The 18,532-nt window shown below is 53.5% G+C and overlaps 2 protein-coding genes across 2 annotated transcripts; both read right to left on the reverse strand.

Annotated features, from left to right (window-relative positions):
* Nucleotides 1–774: 774 nt before the first annotated feature.
* POSPLADRAFT_1140480 (hypothetical protein) lies at nucleotides 775–3,387 on the reverse strand (the record flags this gene model as incomplete). Its single annotated transcript, XM_024485178.1, has 11 exons — nucleotides 775–873; nucleotides 907–1,085; nucleotides 1,128–1,150; nucleotides 1,171–1,196; nucleotides 1,228–1,373; nucleotides 1,523–1,542; nucleotides 1,835–2,335; nucleotides 2,560–2,925; nucleotides 2,976–3,048; nucleotides 3,127–3,224; nucleotides 3,308–3,387. 11 exons carry the CDS (start codon nucleotides 3,385–3,387, stop codon nucleotides 775–777), a joined length of 1,611 nt encoding a protein of 536 aa, XP_024340119.1.
* Nucleotides 3,388–8,355: 4,968 nt separating this feature from the next.
* Nucleotides 8,356–17,519, reverse strand: POSPLADRAFT_1139721 (hypothetical protein; the record flags this gene model as incomplete). The annotated part of the gene is made up of 22 exons (XM_024485078.1): nucleotides 8,356–8,403; nucleotides 8,460–8,774; nucleotides 9,196–9,978; nucleotides 10,008–10,223; nucleotides 10,413–10,475; nucleotides 10,820–11,041; nucleotides 11,273–11,301; nucleotides 11,512–11,540; nucleotides 12,193–12,264; nucleotides 12,715–12,923; nucleotides 13,048–13,115; nucleotides 13,232–13,638; nucleotides 13,664–13,773; nucleotides 14,281–14,427; nucleotides 14,486–14,570; nucleotides 14,625–15,105; nucleotides 15,155–16,084; nucleotides 16,165–16,362; nucleotides 16,429–16,649; nucleotides 16,699–16,782; nucleotides 16,897–17,433; nucleotides 17,488–17,519. The coding sequence occupies 22 exons, from the start codon at nucleotides 17,517–17,519 to the stop codon at nucleotides 8,356–8,358; spliced, it is 5,286 nt and encodes a 1,761-aa protein (XP_024340120.1).
* Nucleotides 17,520–18,532: the final 1,013 nt, after the last annotated feature.

Here is an 18,532-nt window from a genome sequence, read left to right on the forward strand (position 1 = left end):
TGTAGACGTCGATAAGGTCCTGAGAGTCGAATGCGTGAACTTGGCCTTGGCAGGCAGCCACGTTGGATGGGGGGAGGAAGGGGAGGCGCGCGTACTAAAAATGGCCGTATTACACTAGTTTACGCTACGGCGCCCGAGAAGACCCTGAGGTTCGCAGTTCACGTGGGGCCCAGTACTGCTTTTGGCTAGTATGCAGTAGGAACCTAGTCCACGCGTCCGTGAGGACAAACACCGCCCACTGAAGTGCAGGTGTTGAAGAGTTCGTTCCTCTAGGGGTGGCGATGTATGTAAGGCTACCTACGTATTGTATGTACCGTAGGGTATCGTAGGGGTGCGCACCACCCGACCTGTGGGAAAAGAAAGTGAATGTGGGAGTCCCGAGAGGACGCCGGCAGCTTGGGGAGTTTCAACCTAGTGTCGCGACTTGAGGTCAAGCGACTGGGGAATACCTGAAGGCTGGGGGTGTCCGACTGATTCTTACCGAAGCAATGGCGAGCAACGCTCAAACCTAAGGCTAGGGACAAGTTAAGTTAGCATTGGTAAGTAAGTAAGTAAGTAATACATGAGCTTACTGACCTAGGGACAAGAGGTCGAAACTGAGGTCCCTAGGGCAGCAGAGGCCGGTTTATATACATGGGGAGATTAGGGCAGGCTGTGCGCGTTGGTTCGTGCGCAGCTGGTCCGTGCGCAGCATGCTGACGCGGCCCCGGGGGCCGGTGAGTCAGAGCGGCTGTGTCAGCGGAGCCCGAGCTGTGCCGTGCGCTGCCGCCCCATCTAATCTAATCGTACAGTAGATAACGGCGTGTCCATATCAGGCAGGTAGTACAGAGGTCGCGGGTTCGAGCCCGCGAAAAGGAAAAAATTGAAAAACGGCTAGACGCCGTACCAAGTCGTGACAAAGCGCACATGAGGCAAAAGATAACGCAGGCGGTAGGCATCCCTGTACTCCGTACGAAACGCACTCCAGAGACTGACACAGTGCGCTTCATCCCAGATAATACTGATGATCCGAGACGCAAAGTCTTGGTTCTTCCATAGACGTTCAAAGCCCCCGCCCTCCTTCATCAACAATTCGGGATTGATAACTATAGCGCAATACTTCCCGACTCTTCGATATCCTGGCACACCGTTGAGGTACGTCAGCCATATACTATTGGTTTAACAACATACCTTGAACAATTGAGGTGTTGCTGTCTCTGCGCACACAGATACAGCCTTGATACCTACCAACTCCAGCTCGGCTACACTCTGCGTTCCGAGGATATTAAGTGGCGTCACTACGATCTGTATTCCATCCTCTCGGAACAATAACGGCATCCAGAACGTGAGTGTTTTTCCCGCACCCGTTGGTGCAACACATATAACATCCTTTTCTGTCCTTAGGATCTCGCGCGCCACCTTCGCCTGCCATTCGCAAGGGTCGCGGCCCAGCTTCGCAAACGTCTTCTTCCGGATAGCATCAATAGTCGGCAAGGAGGGCTTGTTTAGAGACATCGCAGGCAGCACTAGTGTTCGCGCGCACCCATGCTACCACTCTGTACTCTAGGCAACGCAACCGCATGTCCATTTTGACGGAAACATATATCATATCATTTAGTTCTATGCTTTTACTTTTTGGCCGTGATCTAATACTATATGGAGTAGGTCCGGCTCCGAGCACCGCTGTTTACCAATGTTTTGTGCCAGCCATCACAGGGAGGTGAGGGGGATTAAGATTGTGGAGTTTGAAAGTTTGAAGAGTGCACGTGATATGTGTGATGGGATCTATGATATGATCTTCCCTAAGCTATTGGGACTTAGCATGAATTCCGCCCTCGAATGAAGTCCCCCTCACCTCCCGAAGACGGCGGGAAGGAGCCTGACTTGTGCGAGAGCGAGCGTCAGATCCGAGGGGCTTTCATATTCCTCGTCATCTTCCAGGAAACGCATATGCACTTGAGAGACGAGGCCACGAAGGATAGCACCCGATGGAATCGTGACATCACGCAAACCTAAATGCCCAATGTTTTCCATCAAGATGTGCAGATGGAGAAAGATGTCCTGATGGAAGTCGCCCGCCCACCAGTCTCCATGCTCGACAACCACATGGCGCACGTTCGGCCACCTGGGACCAAACAGAGCTCCCACGAAGCCCAAGTGGCTGAGCGACCTCGTGTTCTCTGCGCCTCTGATGGTCACACAGCGCGGCCCTGACCAGTCACGACGTCTTGTCCGATGCTCGCGAAGAACGTCAACTCGGCTGTTGAACACGATGTTCCGCACCAGATAGGGTCTGCACCTGGACCACCAGTGCTGGCAAACAAGTGAGAGCTCAAGAAGCTCCCCAGGTTGTGCACTGACAAAGCAGTCAAGCATCATGTCCCAAACCTCCATAGGAAGCGCCGGTCCCGCGAAGGGAAATGTGAATTCGAGCTCCTCCCAATCTTCGGAATCCCACGCGGAAGCCGGGCTCGATGCTGAGCCCGACGCACCATCCGCAGTGAGTTCAGAATGCAAGAGTATTGGTAGCCTTATTTCTATCAGCGCCGCAGGTTGTAGATGTTGCATGGTTTGACTTACATGTCATGATCGCTCTCCCTCGTTGGCTCCGTCATAGCATGTGTTTCGGTGATACTCACTCCTGAAGCTTGCATCTGGGAAACTGTCATCGCGTCGGCGGAATGGGTGTCATCCTCCGGATAATTTTTAGAAGCAGGAGTCGTCGACCAATCTTGTGGGGGGGCCTCACTGTACGTTGTATCCTGGGCACCACGTGTTATATCTTCCGTCAGCCCGAAGGGAATATCTGGCATTCCCGATGGTTGCGATGGTTGCGATGGTTGCGATGGTTGTGATGGTTGCGGCAACGGTATATAAATCGGGAAGTACCCTATTGCCGATGGAAAAGAGGGAATATCAATTCCCTGCGGGAAAGGCAGAGCCGCCCTGGTTATTGTAAGCACAGGACGTGGCGGATACAGTATGCCAGAGTGTACATGGTATCCCCGTTAATTGCTGCATCGCTTGATTGGATATTGATTTGCTGGACACCTTCTTCCATGTTCGCTGCTGTGAGCCGCATAATTAGATTTATATAATGCACGTCATTTTCAGCAGTGTCTCGTGGAAAAAACGGTGGGCACTTACCGACACGGGAGTCGTTGACGATGGCTATGTTGGTGGTAGATTCGTCTCGGCATAGGAGCGCGTCCCCGCTGATGTCGTGCATATCCGAGACAGCATTTCTTGCGCGATCGTAAGGAGAGGTAGTAGCCGTCTGGCTCCAGCCTCCTGATGTTGCTAAGCGATTTGCTGGTAATGCACAGACCGTGGAGGGCTGGTGATCTTGTCGCGCAGGGAGGAGCGCTCCAAGCGCTGCACCTGCGTTCTCGACCGCGGAATGGTCATTACCGACTTGAAGCCTCTGTTGCAGGGGCTCATCAAAGCGGAGTATAGGACCACAGCAGTACAGCCGCTCACCGCCGCACGTGTCACGGCGCCTAGAGCTTAAATGAAGGACAGTATACTTTATCGTAAGTCGCACCGTCACATGCCGTCGTGGACTGGGATGATACGTAACGTATTGCCTTGACGGTCTGTACGACTGACATATGTAAGGTAAACCAGGCGCTATGAAAGGTTAATTAGGAGTGTCCTGCATGGATTCCATGTGCGCCGCGCATTCCCGCAAAGCCACAGCACTGTCAGGATGCGGGAAAGCTCAGGGACTTTGGTGCACGCTCCCAGTGCCAAGAGGGCGATGTTATCACCGCATCATCCCCGGTCTCCCAGTATGAGCAATGCGCACTCCTACACGAGCAGTGGACATCAGGCAGCGGACGTGAGAGTACGGAAGGCAGTGAAGTGCGATGAAGCCCGGACACGCTGAACTGCCGCATGGGGGACCGAATAGAGACAGCATGGCAAGCGAAGAGCTTGACGTCTCTTGCAACGCGCATGGGGCTTCCGCACCGCAGAGAGGCAAGAGCAGGCTGAGAGAGGAATGAATCGACGTCAAGTCACAGTGGTTCGCCGCGGAGATCACAGCGCAAAACGATAGACCAGGCGTCTGATACAGGACCAGCACACTGAAATGTCCCTCGTATTGTCAAAGACATCGAAAGGTGCCCCGTGCCCAAGATGTAGATGAAAGCCCGGCTGGTGTTCCTAGAGGACTGCTCCAACTGCTCCAGATGATATTCGCATTGTGCACGGATGGGCATGCCACTCGACGCTGGGCCTCGTGGGCTGTCCCTGGTTCCAAGGTGACACGAGCGAGGCAGCGGATCCGCGGCAGACGTCTTTCGCCGCGGGGCACGAACACAGCATACTGTCCGTACAATCCCACCGCCGCTCGCACGTTGCGATAGTCCGTCGCGGGGCTGCGCAGCGGAATTCCAGCGCATACGGCGTTGCTGAAGGTCGCACTATGGCATTATAACGTTGGGGGTCACAATAGGGATGAATCTAAGACGACTGGACGCGATCTCGTGAAATCCAGGGAATACAACCAAGGAGCAGTTTGCGCGAGATAGCACTGCGGAAATGATGAGAACGGCATACAGCCATGGAGCGACACACCGCGAGGTAGGAATCGCCCGGTAGGGACCTCGTCTGAGGGAGCGTAGGAGGTATCAGCGCTCTAGCGTGCACCGATGCGCCGCCACATAGAGCTTGTGTGGTTGACGGAAAAATCGACGCTTGGAGAAAATAGAGTGCCCTGATAGTCGACTGGAGGAATTCGCATATCGGGATCGTCCGCGCAGGAAAAAGCGACCTTGAATGCGTGGGGCAGCAAGAAGACCGGTTGGTGCCATGCATACAAATGTTACTGGGAGTCAGGTATAGCTTTTAGAGTAATTGGAGATAGACCCAAGGGAAATATGATCACCCGTCCGGCTGAACGCTTAGAGTCACTGCTCAACAGGGCCGTCCGCCTCAACTTGAATGTCGCGGTGACTTAGCGCCCGATGACGTCAGCGAATAAAACGCTTGTCCGTGCTCGATTTCGTGCATACCAATCATGTGCATCAACGTCTGGTGTCGATTGCGTTCGTCTGCCTACTTCCGTGGTCGCCCACAAGCCCTAGCAAGAATGTGTCCATGTATGCAATTTGATGCATACATTCCGAAATCCGGTAGCGTTAAGTTCTGCAGCGGAGGCAACCGCTCACGAGGCAGCTCTTCGAAGCTGAACTTCTGCATGCATTGTGTTGGTCGACGGCCATATCGCACAAGAAAGAGCTGTGTGGATTGTACACGAAGGGTGTCATGAACGGTACTGAGAGTCCAAAGCAGTATGGTATCTCGTAACCAATGACGACCACGCCAAGCGCAGAGTATACAGAATAATTTGCCCTCTCGCGCCTTCGGGGACGGGAGCATTGTCCGCAGATCTGCAGTATGGGCTATAGCGCGAATGCTTGACGAACTATCGCCCTAACGGTACATGAGACTCGACGCGGACCGCTAAGGTGGTGAAGCAAGGGGAGGGAAGAATAGCCTATACCATAGGTCGGCATGTAAATTGGGCCAAGCACGGAGGCCGGGAGACTAGCCAGTGGCCGATATTGACAAACATAAGAGACACGAAGGCAGAGTGATGAGCCCCAAGGGGAAGAGCGGCTTGACTTTGACGGCCAGGATTAACGTTATGAGCAGCGAGGGCGGTACAAATGAGCGTCAGCGGGAGTGGCATATCTGTGATATTCAAGTGAAAAGACTCATGAGTTCGATTGATCTTTGCCATCGACAGTACGGAATGTGAAAGGACAGTAAGTGTCCCTGTCTCACTTTTCGACAGATGAACGCGCCAAGGTTGCCGCGGCGGGTATATCTCTGCAGAATATGGATCGCGCGAAGACGACGGCGCTCATGGCGTCAGGAGAATGCAATTTGCGGAAGCAGACGCCTCTTCGCTAGATGCAAACAGTGAGAGGGCAACGCAACCCAAGCTTGGCGACATCTTGAGATGCTTTTTCCACGAAAGACTCGCCGCCGACTGAATGCGCGCATCTTCCGCGATCGAACATCTTGGCTTTCCGAGTACAGACAGTGAGAGGCGCGAGTAGTACCAGGATCGCTGGACACCGCTGGGCGATTGTAAAAGCAAGTCATCTCCGACAAATAGACGCGATCCGGGGGTGTTGAAGGTGCGGGAGGCTCATATGCCGACGCCCTTACACTAACCGCAAGAGGGAGCACGAGAATAGGGAGGGGAGGGAAGTTTTTTATTGCACGCGATACATGAGTGCGCGCTCCGCAGCTGTAAGATGAAGGTGGTAGTGCGATAGTGGATGATGCCCATCTACGATTTTCGACGTACCTATGTGTCATTCCTTCCTGTAAGTCATGACTCACACGTGCAGTCCCAACAGGACGTCTCTTTCTATCGAAGTCGGGGCTTGTCTTGACGAGACTGGAATGCTCACAAGGTCGTCCGGAGCAATATCATGCAGACCGCCGTGGTAGTAGGCGACGCTGTGAGAGCCACGCACAGATTGAGCGAAATGAAGCAATGTTCTTGGGCCTGATGTTGAATGTGTAAGTACAGAAGAGCAGACCGGCGTGAGGCACTTCACAGCGAGACACAGGAGAGAGCTGGAGGGGCGATTTGAGTACAGCTGCGATGACGTCAGCCGATCGAGCGGCAAGCGCTCTCAAGCGCTCGTCTGCTATCCTTGCTCCTGCTCCTTTCACGCTTACTTCGTGGCCTTGTGCGTTCATCAATCCATTCACTCGTACATCGCATGTATTCGCTGGTCTCATTGTATTGGCGGAATTGTATTTGTGCATTTTGGAGCGGATCGACAGCTCAGCGTGTTGTGTTCCTGCTCTCTCCAATACGCAATCCAGTTGCGTATCATCGCGTGCCATCGCATCCAATGTCGTCCACGACGACAACATACCTCCTCTAATTGTGCCGTGGTCTGAGCCGATGCCCTCGCGTTTCTTTGTCTTCAAATAGCTGTCGCCCCGCGTACATGACTTTCACAATCACTTGTCGATTCCGCAAGCGAATGACAGATGCTGGCACGCTTTTCCGTAGGACTAATTATCGTGAGTTCTCCGACATGTTTTCTCTTCACATATCGCGGTGGATATTCTCAATGTCCCCAACGCGTATATGTGCGCGTACGACGAAGCAGCTGCTCCTCGTGCGCATGCGCCCGCATCTCTATGGCCTCAGTCTACTGGGCTGTATTGCTTCTATGGACCGCCTCCTGACCAATCTTGTGTTCTAATGGAGACAATAAAGTGCTCGCATTTCGCTGTTCTCAATTCAATTCCGTGGGTGGTTCCACTATCATGATGGCAATTGACCTCAGATTACGAGTCCACGACTGGATGAGACCACAATCTGCGTGAACACCGCGTATCTGCTGGATGTCTACTGGGAGTCCTATCTATCTATCTTCCCAAGAAAGGCGAAGCACCACATCCTCAATTCCCTCTCGACGGACACGACTATGTCTTGTGCAGTACCAGGAGGTGCTCATATCTTCCCACGGCTGTTTTGCATGTGATCCTGAGGAAGCAACTATTCTACAAATACATGGATACGAGACTGTCGAGCGTAGAGAGGTCCAAAATATCCAACACAAACATGGCGTAGAATGGGCGAGCTGGAGCAGCGATAAAGCGAGTTCAGACGTACATGAGGCTAATAGAATCATATAGAACGTCTAATCCAACAATAGTCCTCTTGTACCTCTAGACAGGTGTCCGGCCGACCGGAGAATAGGATGATTTCATGTACAGATACGGCCCGGACGATCAATCAACAAGGATATACCGCATCGCGGGTAGAAGGTCGATGCAAAGAGAATAGGGGCAACCGTGAGTAATGCTGATGGCGGTATCAGGTTGGGGAGGGGATGCCGAAGACGGGCCAGAAACTTACGGTGTCTCCGATAGATAGCACGAATACATATAGATGCGAAATGACGGAGATGGCGGCGGAATAATGGTCACCGTGGCTTTCAGGTGGAGTCGTTCGAGTGGCAGCGGCGATAGCAAGAAGTAAGAACAAGAGAGGAGTATTGTTGCTATGACGGAATGTCGTAGCTGCTGAGCAAAAACACAGATGTGCGGCCGACAGCGCGCTCGTGCCTCTTTACGCTATAGGCATGCTCCGCTGGGTATACTAGGCTCGTGGAGATCGCTGTGTTGCCCCTAGAAAGAGCGGGGAAGCTGAGCGGGACGGTTACACAGACCCCCTAAGTCGACTCTTTATGGCCTCGGTTCCGGAGAGATTTACCGCAATGCATGCACCAGAGGCCCATATTCAGTATACGTGTACTATTGATGCTGTAACAATCCACTGGCAATCAATGCATGTAACAGAATCAAAGAAGTGATGCTCACAAGCCAAAGTCATTCAGCACTCCAGAAGTCCTTGACTTCGGGAACCATGCTTCCAGTCTAGGCATCCAGATGCATGGGTCTAATTGAGCACAGCAGCATATCCGAATATTTACCGAGAGTCGGAAGGGCGGGGGAATTATCCTCGGATTGTTCACGAAGTCACAATCTAACACATCACAGACAGTCTTCAGCTTGGCCATGATATCATCCAGCACCCCTGGTTCAGAAAGGGATAAGGGCAGCTCTGGACGCAAGGCACAGCCCTCGCATTCGAGGCCTTTGGGCACAATGTTTCCGTGACTGAGGTGGACATCGATGACGAAGTCAATCGAAAGGTCGTTCAAGTTAGTCAGGGAACGTTCTGACGTCACCAAGCTTGAGACCACCCTTGGGAGCCATCCATGGGAAATGGAGTCCTGGACATGTATCTTTAGAACAATATCTTCTAGGTCCTCATTGTGTGTGAATAGATTCGGGCAACGAGGTAGGGAGAGACGTCGTGCTGGAGGGCGTCAGCACAAACGCAAGACGACATAGCATTGATGTTCGTACCTAAGCTCTGATTGATATTCAGCTCGACCCGATCAGTGCGATCTCCAACCGTTTGAGGAATTGAATTATATGCGGAACAGTACCAAGGTGGGAGTCGTCGAGATTCCCCAATGAGAGCCATATGTATGGAAGCAACATGTGATGCCTGTCCGGAGCGACAAGCAGCCAATGCGCGATCACATCCAGAGAGGTGGAATCCAAGTGGTCGAGCTGGAGCATGCAGCGTGGCATGGGACGAACAGAGTTGTTCATCCATGAGAGGGAGGCGGGAGGCATCGATGCATTCTCAAACCTTACTTGTGCCAGAGAGAGAGTTCGGCTCGTTTCGTTATATCCCAGTTTCAAGAAACGCGTGTGGGAGACGAGGCTGCGAAGAATAGCACCCGATGGAAACGTGACATCGTGAACTCTCAATACTTCAATTTCTTCAAGCAAGATATGCAGGTAGTCGAAGACGTCCTGATGGAAGTCGCCCGTCCGCCAGTCCCCATGCTCGATAACCACGTCGCGCACGTTCGTCCACCTGGGACCAAACAGGGCCGCGATAAATCCGAGGTGGCTGAGCGACCTCGTGTTCTCTGCGCCTTTGATGGTCACGCAGCGTGGTCCTCTCCAGTTACGCCGTCTTGTCCGGCACTCGCGAAGAACATCGCCTCGGTTGTTGAACACGATGTTCCGCACCAGATAGGGTCTGCACCTGGTACACCAGTGCTTGCGAACGAGTGAGAGCCTGAGAAGCTCCCAATGCTCCGCACCGACAAGGCAGTCAAGCACCATGTCCCAGATCTCTACCGGAAGCGCCGGACCCGTGAAGGGGAATGTGAATTCGAGCTCCTGCCAATCCTCGGGATGCCACGCGGAAGCCGGGCTTGGTGATGAGACCCACGCATCACTCGCTGTGAAGTCCGGATGCCGGGGTGCTGGTAAAATACGAGCCTGGCTTGATGCTAAGCTCGACGCGTCACTCAGAGCGGCCTCCGTGTTCGACATGAAGTCGCCTATCGATGAGCTCGACGTGTCACGCGGAGCGCGTTCCGAACGCGGGAGTGTTGGTGAGCTTGTTGCCGTCAGTACGACAATCTGTAGGTACGAGTCGGTATGACCTACACGTTTTGTCCTAGCTCCCTTGTTTGCACGGTCGTCGAGTGGGCTGCTGCAACGCTCATCTCCTCGTCTGACCTTTCAGCGAATTTGATGGTGTGATCAAAGCGGAGGCCATCATCTGACATACGCGGTTGATGCAGCACCGCAGTTTGGTCCTTGACTCGCTTTGAGGCAGGAAGCGCCCGCTGATCCTGGTCGTGAGCCTCATCGTGTGCTGCGTTCTGAGTGACAGGACTTCATCAGTCGTGCATTCTATAGGAAAGGAGGTACGTACCTCCGACTGAGCCTCTTCACCATGTACAATGTGAGCGACAGGTTCCATTGCGGAGAAGGACGGATTGTGGAGGATGGATATAGCGGAGGAAAGGATGCAGAAGGGCAGGAAGAGGTCGAGATAGATGGCGCTTTACTGGCTGGTGCGTGAGCATGAATGGAAGGACGTAGGTCACAGCCTTGCGGTCCGTCATGGCGAGCTATGATTGAAAGATACAGATTGTGAGAATAAAAGAAGCGTGTACAACCGCCGGCTGCCACAGATACTGGAAATGCGGGAGCCCAATTAGTTGGTATTTTAGTTGAATTATCAGTTTGTTTGACAATGAACATGTGCAAATGTACAGTGTCAACCGTGTGCCGCGGCGTCAAGCGGGTATCTGAGGGTGTGCGCAGTGCATGCTCGATAGCATTGACAGGATACAGCCCTCGCGCGAATGCTAAAGCAAAGCCATATCAGGGCACGTGTATCTCATATCACAAGGTTCGCGTTAATTGCATGGTCATCTGGATAAAACGTAACATATTGCCCTGCACAGCTGACATAGGTTAGGTATACCCGGCGCTGTGGATTGCACTCCAGCAGTGCCCCTGTGACCTCCGCGTTGCATGCGCATCCGCGAAGTGATGAGACCAGCATCAGAAGGACGTCAGACACGTCCACTGCGCGCTCTGCGTTTGAAGTGGTCGATGATATCACCGCATTATCTCCGATGCCCGTACGAGCACACGTTGCTCCCGCGCCGGGGTGGGCAGTATACATCAGCTAGCGTACAATACGAGTATTGCAATCAACAGAAGCTTCATGAATCCCAAGCGCGCTGTGGAAAGACAGCATCGAGGCGACAACACTGATACAACACCGTAGCCGTCGAACAGCAGGAATATGTAGGGAAAGCCCGTTAGCGTCCACCAAGGAGATGAGGCCATGGTGATCGGTGAAAGCAGGGAGGAGCCCACGCAGCAGAAGCGAAGGTGTGGCCGACGGAGAACATACCTTGGCGTTGACACAGCGACGAACGGGATCTACGCAGACATTCGAAGTATGTCGCCGAGGATGGTCGCAGGAAAGTGGCCGTGATGGCGATGTATTCGCCGTTGCGCGTTGTCAATGAATCCACTTGCAGCAGAGTTCAATCTAGAATACATAGATCAAGCATTGGACCGCGGGGGTATACTAGATGCAGTCAAAATACATGTGCACCGGAATCCTTTTCCGCCCACAGAGCAATGCACCTGCGTTCGCGTCTATACTCGAAGGTGAACTATCAGACACCAACGATGAGAAATCAGCATATATTGACTGACAGGAGGAGATCGTACCGGTGCCACGGCCGTGAGCATATGCGCCTTGCGAACGGTCCTATAGCACAACAACGAGCTGGGTGCGGCCGACGAGCATCAACTCCGTTCAAGTGAGCAACATTCACAAGCGAGATCGTTGAAGTAGGCGGCTGATAAGGGTTCTCCGCGTCGTAATATTCGAAGTCCCGCCAAAGGCATATTGGAAGGAACACCGAGGGACTGAATGTAGTTTATGACAGCAAAAAGGGTATTTGCAGCCTATGAGGCGCACTACCGCGATAGCGAATACAGCACGATCGAATATATGCGCTCGTCGAGACTCGATGCGAGCTCAGCTGCACAGGCTAGGATGCGCGCGACGTATTAGCCCCAATACGACGAGTCTTTTGCGAGTGTATAAAACTTCCGAGTTCTGAAAGAGGACATCTGATCCCAGGAACCAATTGTGTTGTACATGACGAAGCTTGAACGCATGTGGCACCGTGCCGCGTGGAAGGTCGCTCGCTCGAGCAATAGACCAAGGCGGCGGACTTGTCACGGACAGCGTACTCCGCAGAGCATGACTGCAAGACACGTTACAGGACGTACAAGTCTTCTGGAGCTCGGACGTACCATTGGAGTGCAACGCATCCCTCGCCGAACATCAGCAGTGTGCCAACGGCCTCTCCTGCGGATTTTGTGACGCTTTGTTACCAATAGCATTATTTTCCAGATGGAACACGCGTCGCTCGTGCTATCCGGTGAACCTGTCAGCGCGTTTCGCTTTTAGCTTATAGTGAAATGTGAGAGACAAACGACACGAGCAGCGCGGTGGTTGCTGGACTTTGTTGAACGGCCCTGATGGTAAGGCGTTTCAGGCGGATAAACGCAGTCTTGGAGGAGGTGACACTGAATATTCGTATGACGAGGGATTTACACAGCTCTCACGAGGGAGGAATACGAAAGGGAGGAGATGGGGAAGCCTGGGTTGGCACGCAATACATGAGCGCGACGCTCCGCATGATGTGGACCACAAGGACCAGTCTGCCGGACTATAACGGCGTGCGCGAGCTCGTTGCAACATGAAGAGTGCGAAAACGTGCTGGTGCGATGAACGATGGGACGGACGATGCCCACCTGTAATATACGACGTACCGATGCGTAATTCCCTCATCCGGGATGTGGTACATCCGCCATCTGAACAGATCCTTCCGCTCTAACAAAGACTTTACTTTGAATGGACCGGAGGGTTCGCAGGGCCGTTCAGAGAAGTATCCTGATGCGAACCCCAGCGTAGTAGGCGACGCTGCGAGTACCATACCGAGAACGAGGAAAATGGAGTCGCGAACGATAGACGTCTCGAGCTGGAAGGCAGGGTCACCAACGGGGCAAGGCGCCAGCTAAGCGCTGAGAAACGATGACCTCGCCTGGACGGGCGGCAAGCGCCGGTCTGCTAGCCTCCCTTCACGCTCGCCGTGCAGTACTCACATATGGCATGTTCATAAAGACCGCCGCCTCACATGTCCACTGGATAGAACAGGCTCCTCTGCGGCGAGCTATATTAACCGTGTTCGTTTCGTTGACTCTGGACGATAGCCCTGACTGTCTCTGTGTATACGCCAGTCTTATCTATTGGGCTGTATTTTAGTCGTGCACTCCGGCGCGAATCGACAGCTTGGCATGCTCTGTCCTGCTCTTTCCAGTAGGCAATCCGTGTCATCCGATCGCATATTGTTGTGCGCCGTCGCATCCAACGTCGTCCACGACGACAAAGTCTCCCATCCAGTCGTGCCTTGGGGCCCGTCCATCTCCTCACGTCTCTCTCGCTCTAAGAGGTTATCGTCCCGCGTACATGCTCGATGCAGCCACTCCGCGGCGCGTGCGTGCATGCGCCTGCATCTCCATGGCTTCCGTCTACTGGCCCATATTGCTTCTACGGGCTGCCTTGTGCCAAGTCCAAGATAACATTTGGAGCGATGAAGTGCCTCCGTTCCGCCATCGTCGATCCGATCCCGTGGATCTGTCCGAAACCATGATGCCTTGGGGCTGCGACTGGATGAGACCTCCGCAGCGTATATCCTAGAGGTCTATGTAGATCACTTACCACCAGCTCAACTGGTTCTCGACGAATATGACTATGACTGTGGTTTTGTGCAGTGTCGCCAGGCCCTCGTCTCCTCCGCGACCGTCCTGCATATTGTCTCCTGGAGGGAACTATTCGACGAATACATGGATGTAAGCCTGTACAATATAGAGAGGCTCGGCATATTTAAGCCGGACACGATGTGGAATCTGCAGGCTCAGGTAGCAATCGAGCAAAATCAGAGACGTAAGGCTGACGGAATCGTATCAAATATCCACTCCTACGGCGACAGTCCTTTTGCACCCCTGAGAATGCCGCTGGCTGCCCGGCGACTCGGATAGTTGGACGGACAGGTTGCCCACAGGCGCGCAGACCGCAGGATTGATCGCAGGGTATGCTGCATCGCGAGCAGGAGGTCGACGCAAAGGGCGTAGAGATGGCACTGGGTGGAAGCCTGAGCAATAGCGGTACGAGGTCTGGAAGGGGAAGCTGAAGGCGGGATAGAAATTGACGATTTCCGATAGCGGATGCCACGCATACAGAGAGGGCGGTCAGATGATGGTCGTCACGGCGCTCCGGTGGAATTGTTCGAACGGCAGCAGCGGTAGCAAGGAGTGCGAACAGAGGGATGTTATTACTGTGGTAACGGAGTGCCGTAGCTGTCCGGCTTGGCAACATGCTTGAGCGATCTGCGCGACGGACTGCGTGCCCGTGCAATTCAACGCTAAAGGCGTGCTCTGCTGGGTACCATATACTTGTATAAATCGCTGTGCGACTCCTGCGAACTGTGGCGAACCTGAGTGAGACAGTTATGTAGAACGCCTAACTCGACTCTTCATCCACGTCGGTCCAGAGGGGTTCGTCGCAATGCATGCACCAGAGGCCCAGTCCCGGTCCATAGTCAATGGACTTTCCACTTCTGTTGTAACTATTCAAGAGCAATCATCAATGCATATAATAGTGTCTAAGAAGTGATGCTCACTAGATTCCGGAAAACAATGCGTAGGATTTTCTGATCTTCGGGAACCATGGGCGAAGTCTGGGCTTCCAGATGTCTGGGTCGAATTGAGCACAGCAGCATATCTCAATCTTCACCCAGAAATAGAACTCCCCACTCTTGCGTAAGACACGATCCAACACATCACAGACAGTCTTCAGGCTCGCCATGATGTCATCCAGCACCCCCGGTCCGGAAAGAGATCGAGGCAGTGTTGGATGCAAGGCACATCCCTCGCATTCGGGGCCTTTGTGCACAATGTTCCCGTGACTGAGGTGGACATCGATGTTGAAGTGAAGGTCAAGATATTGAATCCGGGGACCTTCTGGCGTCGGAATGCGTGAGACTGCCCTTAGGAGCCATCCATAGGACATGGATTCTTGGACATGTATCCTCAGATCCAGCTCGTATATGCGCTGGTCGTATGCGAGTAGACTTGGACATTGAGGGAGGGACAGATGTCGTGCTGGGGGGCATCAGCACAGAGATATGATACATGGCATGGATGTTCCTACCTAAGCTCCGATCAACATGCACAATTAGCCTGTCAACGCGATTTCCAACCGCCTTGAGGAGTGGGATGATGCGCGGGGCAGTATCGTGGAGATTCCCAAATGAAAGTGCTGTCTCCACAAACAACTCATGATCCTTGTCCGGAGCGGCAAGCAGCCAATATGCGATGACATCAAGGGAGGTGGCATCCAAGTCGTCAAGCTGATATGTAACGACTGCATAGTCACCGTTACCGGGACGATGGCGATTACGTACCCATGAGAGGGAGGTGGGAGGCATCGATGCGTCCTCAAACCTTACTTGTGCGAGAGCGACCATCGGGTACCGGTTATCATCGCCGACAAACCGTAATTGGGAGGCGAGGCCGCGAAGAATGGCACCCGATGGAAACGTGACATCGTGAATTCTCACAAATTGAATATACCTGAGCAAGGTATGCAGGTGATGGAATACGTCCTGATGGAAGTCGCCCGTCCGCCAGTTCCCATGTTCGATAACCACGTGGCGCACGTTCGGCCACCTGGGACCAAACAGGGCTGCCACAAAGCCGAGGTGGCTGAGCGACCTCGTGTTCTCTGTACCTACGATAGTCACATAGCGTGGCCCTGCCCAATCGCGACGTCTTGTCCGATGCTCGCGAAGAACATCGCCTCGGTTGTTGAACACGATGTTCCGCACCAGATAGGGTCTGCACCTGGTACACCAGTGCTTGCGAACGAGTGAGAGCCTGCGAAGCTCCCAAGGCTCCGCACCGACAAGGCAGTCAAGCACCATGTCCCAAACCTCCACAGGAAGCGCCGGACCTGTGAAGGGGAATCTGAACTCGAGCCACCTCCAATGATTAGGTGTCCATGTAGGAGCCGGGCGTGATGTCGAGCTCGATGCGTTACTCGCAGCTGGGTCCGAATGCGGGTGTATTGGTAGCCTTGTTTCTGTCAGCGCAGCACGTTGTAGATATTTAATGGTTTGACTAACAGGACATGTCCGTCCTCCCTCGTTAGCTCGGACATACCGAGCGTTCCGGCGAGGCTCGGTCCCCACGTGGGCGCCAAGAACCCATATTGTGGGGAAGCTTCGCTATACGTTGCATACTGAGTAGTACCACGAATGGTGTCCCCTGTGAATCCTGAAGGAAACTCTGACATCGCAGGTGCTTGCCACGGTTTAATTTGCGGAATACCTTGTGCGATGTGCGCTTCTGCTGGATGCACTATTATGTCCGCATAATGCGCACCATTTCATCAGGATCTGCGTGAAGGAGTCGATGTGAGCTCACCGTTGAAGAAATCATCAACCGTTGCTATAGTGTCTGCGCTGGATGGGTCTTGGTAGAAAGGTACGTTTTCGCGAGTACTGCGAGTACGCTGCACAGCATCTTCTGGATATCGTGGAGGAGAGCTATACATCTGGCTCCAGCCTCCCATTATCTCTCGGCTGCTCGATGGGAACGCATTGTCCGCGGATGGCTCCGTTGCGTAATTGCTGAACGAGGAAGATCTGTTTACTTGCTTTCAGCATCATGTCCGTGAGCACGTTAGCTACTCACGAATTCAACATCAATTCCGAGTTGACGGTCAAGTCAAGAGTGCGCATGGATGTGTGCTTGCTGAATCGCGACATGGAGCCTTGGCTGTACATGAAGGCCGGTGCGAGAGAAGAATTGTATTCGGATGGAGGAACATTTTGCATCCTGCTCGTTTCTTCAGAACATTGCCTCAGGCGTACGAGAAATATAAACACGTACAAGTCCACCCCGTCCTTCCTCGCTACGGCCAATTCAGAGACATCCACGCGGGATCCGACTAGCGATCCGACTAGCGAATTTGTCCCCGCAGCGAGAGCCATAGGTTCCGTAATATCAGTGCCGCCCTCTTCAGCGTTGAAAGGATGTGACATCGCGTCACAATTATCGAGCCGAAGTGATGTGAATACGTCCTGCTCATCCTGGACGTGCGAAAGATCCTCGCTTGTGTTGCAGTCAGGGATCGCTGAATCTTGGAGTTGAAGGAGAGGAAGAGCGCGCGTTTGAGACTGAACTGATGTCATAACGAACCGTCGTCCTGCTGGATCGTTCGCCTGATGTTCCAGCGCCTCCCGGATTCTCCTTGCCGCATCTCCCGCACATTCAAAGGGATAAGGGATGTACGTCTGGGCCCACTCCTGTGATGTATCCAGTCCGAGATCCGCTGGGTGATACCACATTCGTGGCAGTGGACCGCATGTATCGCACCAATATTCTGCTTCGATGGAGGGTTCGTCTCCGGAGGTCGCGTCACTGTACCTGGTGTCAGGTGAATACTGAGCAATACACCACAGGAAATGGCTCAGCACTTACTCCGGGACACTTGCAGGCCTTTCGTCGTACATGTCTTACAGGAGCGCCAAGTATATCAACGGAGAGAGTATCGGATGGACGACGAGGTGTGGGATTCAGACAGACAGCTTCAAGGACCTGGAAGATATATGCCATACCCCTACGGCGCGTACACGAGCGGTGCAGGCTGAGCTTAGTCGAAGATTCGTCGCTGACAGGTATGACTACCCGCATACTACTATACATTGGTGCTGTGTGGATGCGCAGCTACAGGCTGTGCTGGTGCTCGCAAGAAGATTCGGCACATCCTGACGGGAATTCGCTGTACGCCCCCCGTGCCCACATGTTATCATCGCATTATCTTCGGTCTCGCAGTCGGGCAGTGGACATCTGACAGCGGACGTAAGATTACGCAAGGCAGCGAAAGAGAGGGCGATGAAGCCCGAAAACGCTAAGTTGTATATTGGAGAACGAATAGAAGCAGCATTACAAGTGCAGGGCTTGACGTCTCTTGTAACACGCTGAGAGAATTGAGGCTTGTGGAGCTCAGTGAGGTTCCCGCACAGCAGAGGTCAAGGGGCAAGAGCGGGCCGAGAGAGGAATGAATGGACGCCAAGTCACAGTGGTCCGCCGCCGAGATCATGGAGCAAAACTATAGACCAGGCGTCTAGATACAGGATCCGTGCACCGGAGTGTCCCTCCTCTCGTCAAAAACGTCGAAAGGGTGCCCCGTGCGTAACATGTCAATCGAAGCCCGGAGGCTGGTGTACAGAGAGCCTCATGTATTCGGCTCGCTGTTTGTAAGGAGTGGGTGCACCGCAGCAGCCGCCGATACGGCGTGAGTCGTGACTGAGCAGGTGTACTCGTCAATCCGAGCTCAGCTGTGCACGCCATAGGCGACGCACGGCGCATGGCCCTCTGTGGCTGGCCTTTAGCGAGTCAGAATGCCCGAAGGCGATGACATGAAGACTGCTCCAGAGAGTAATCGCATTGTGCAGGATGAAGCATAAATGCGCCTGCCACTCGACCGCTGGGTCTCGTGGGCTGTAAGTTACACGATGACACA

Source organism: Postia placenta, assembly GCF_002117355.1.
Source record: "Postia placenta MAD-698-R-SB12 unplaced genomic scaffold POSPLAscaffold_5, whole genome shotgun sequence".
In the NCBI taxonomy this organism is placed as follows: domain Eukaryota; kingdom Fungi; phylum Basidiomycota; class Agaricomycetes; order Polyporales; family Adustoporiaceae; genus Rhodonia; species Rhodonia placenta.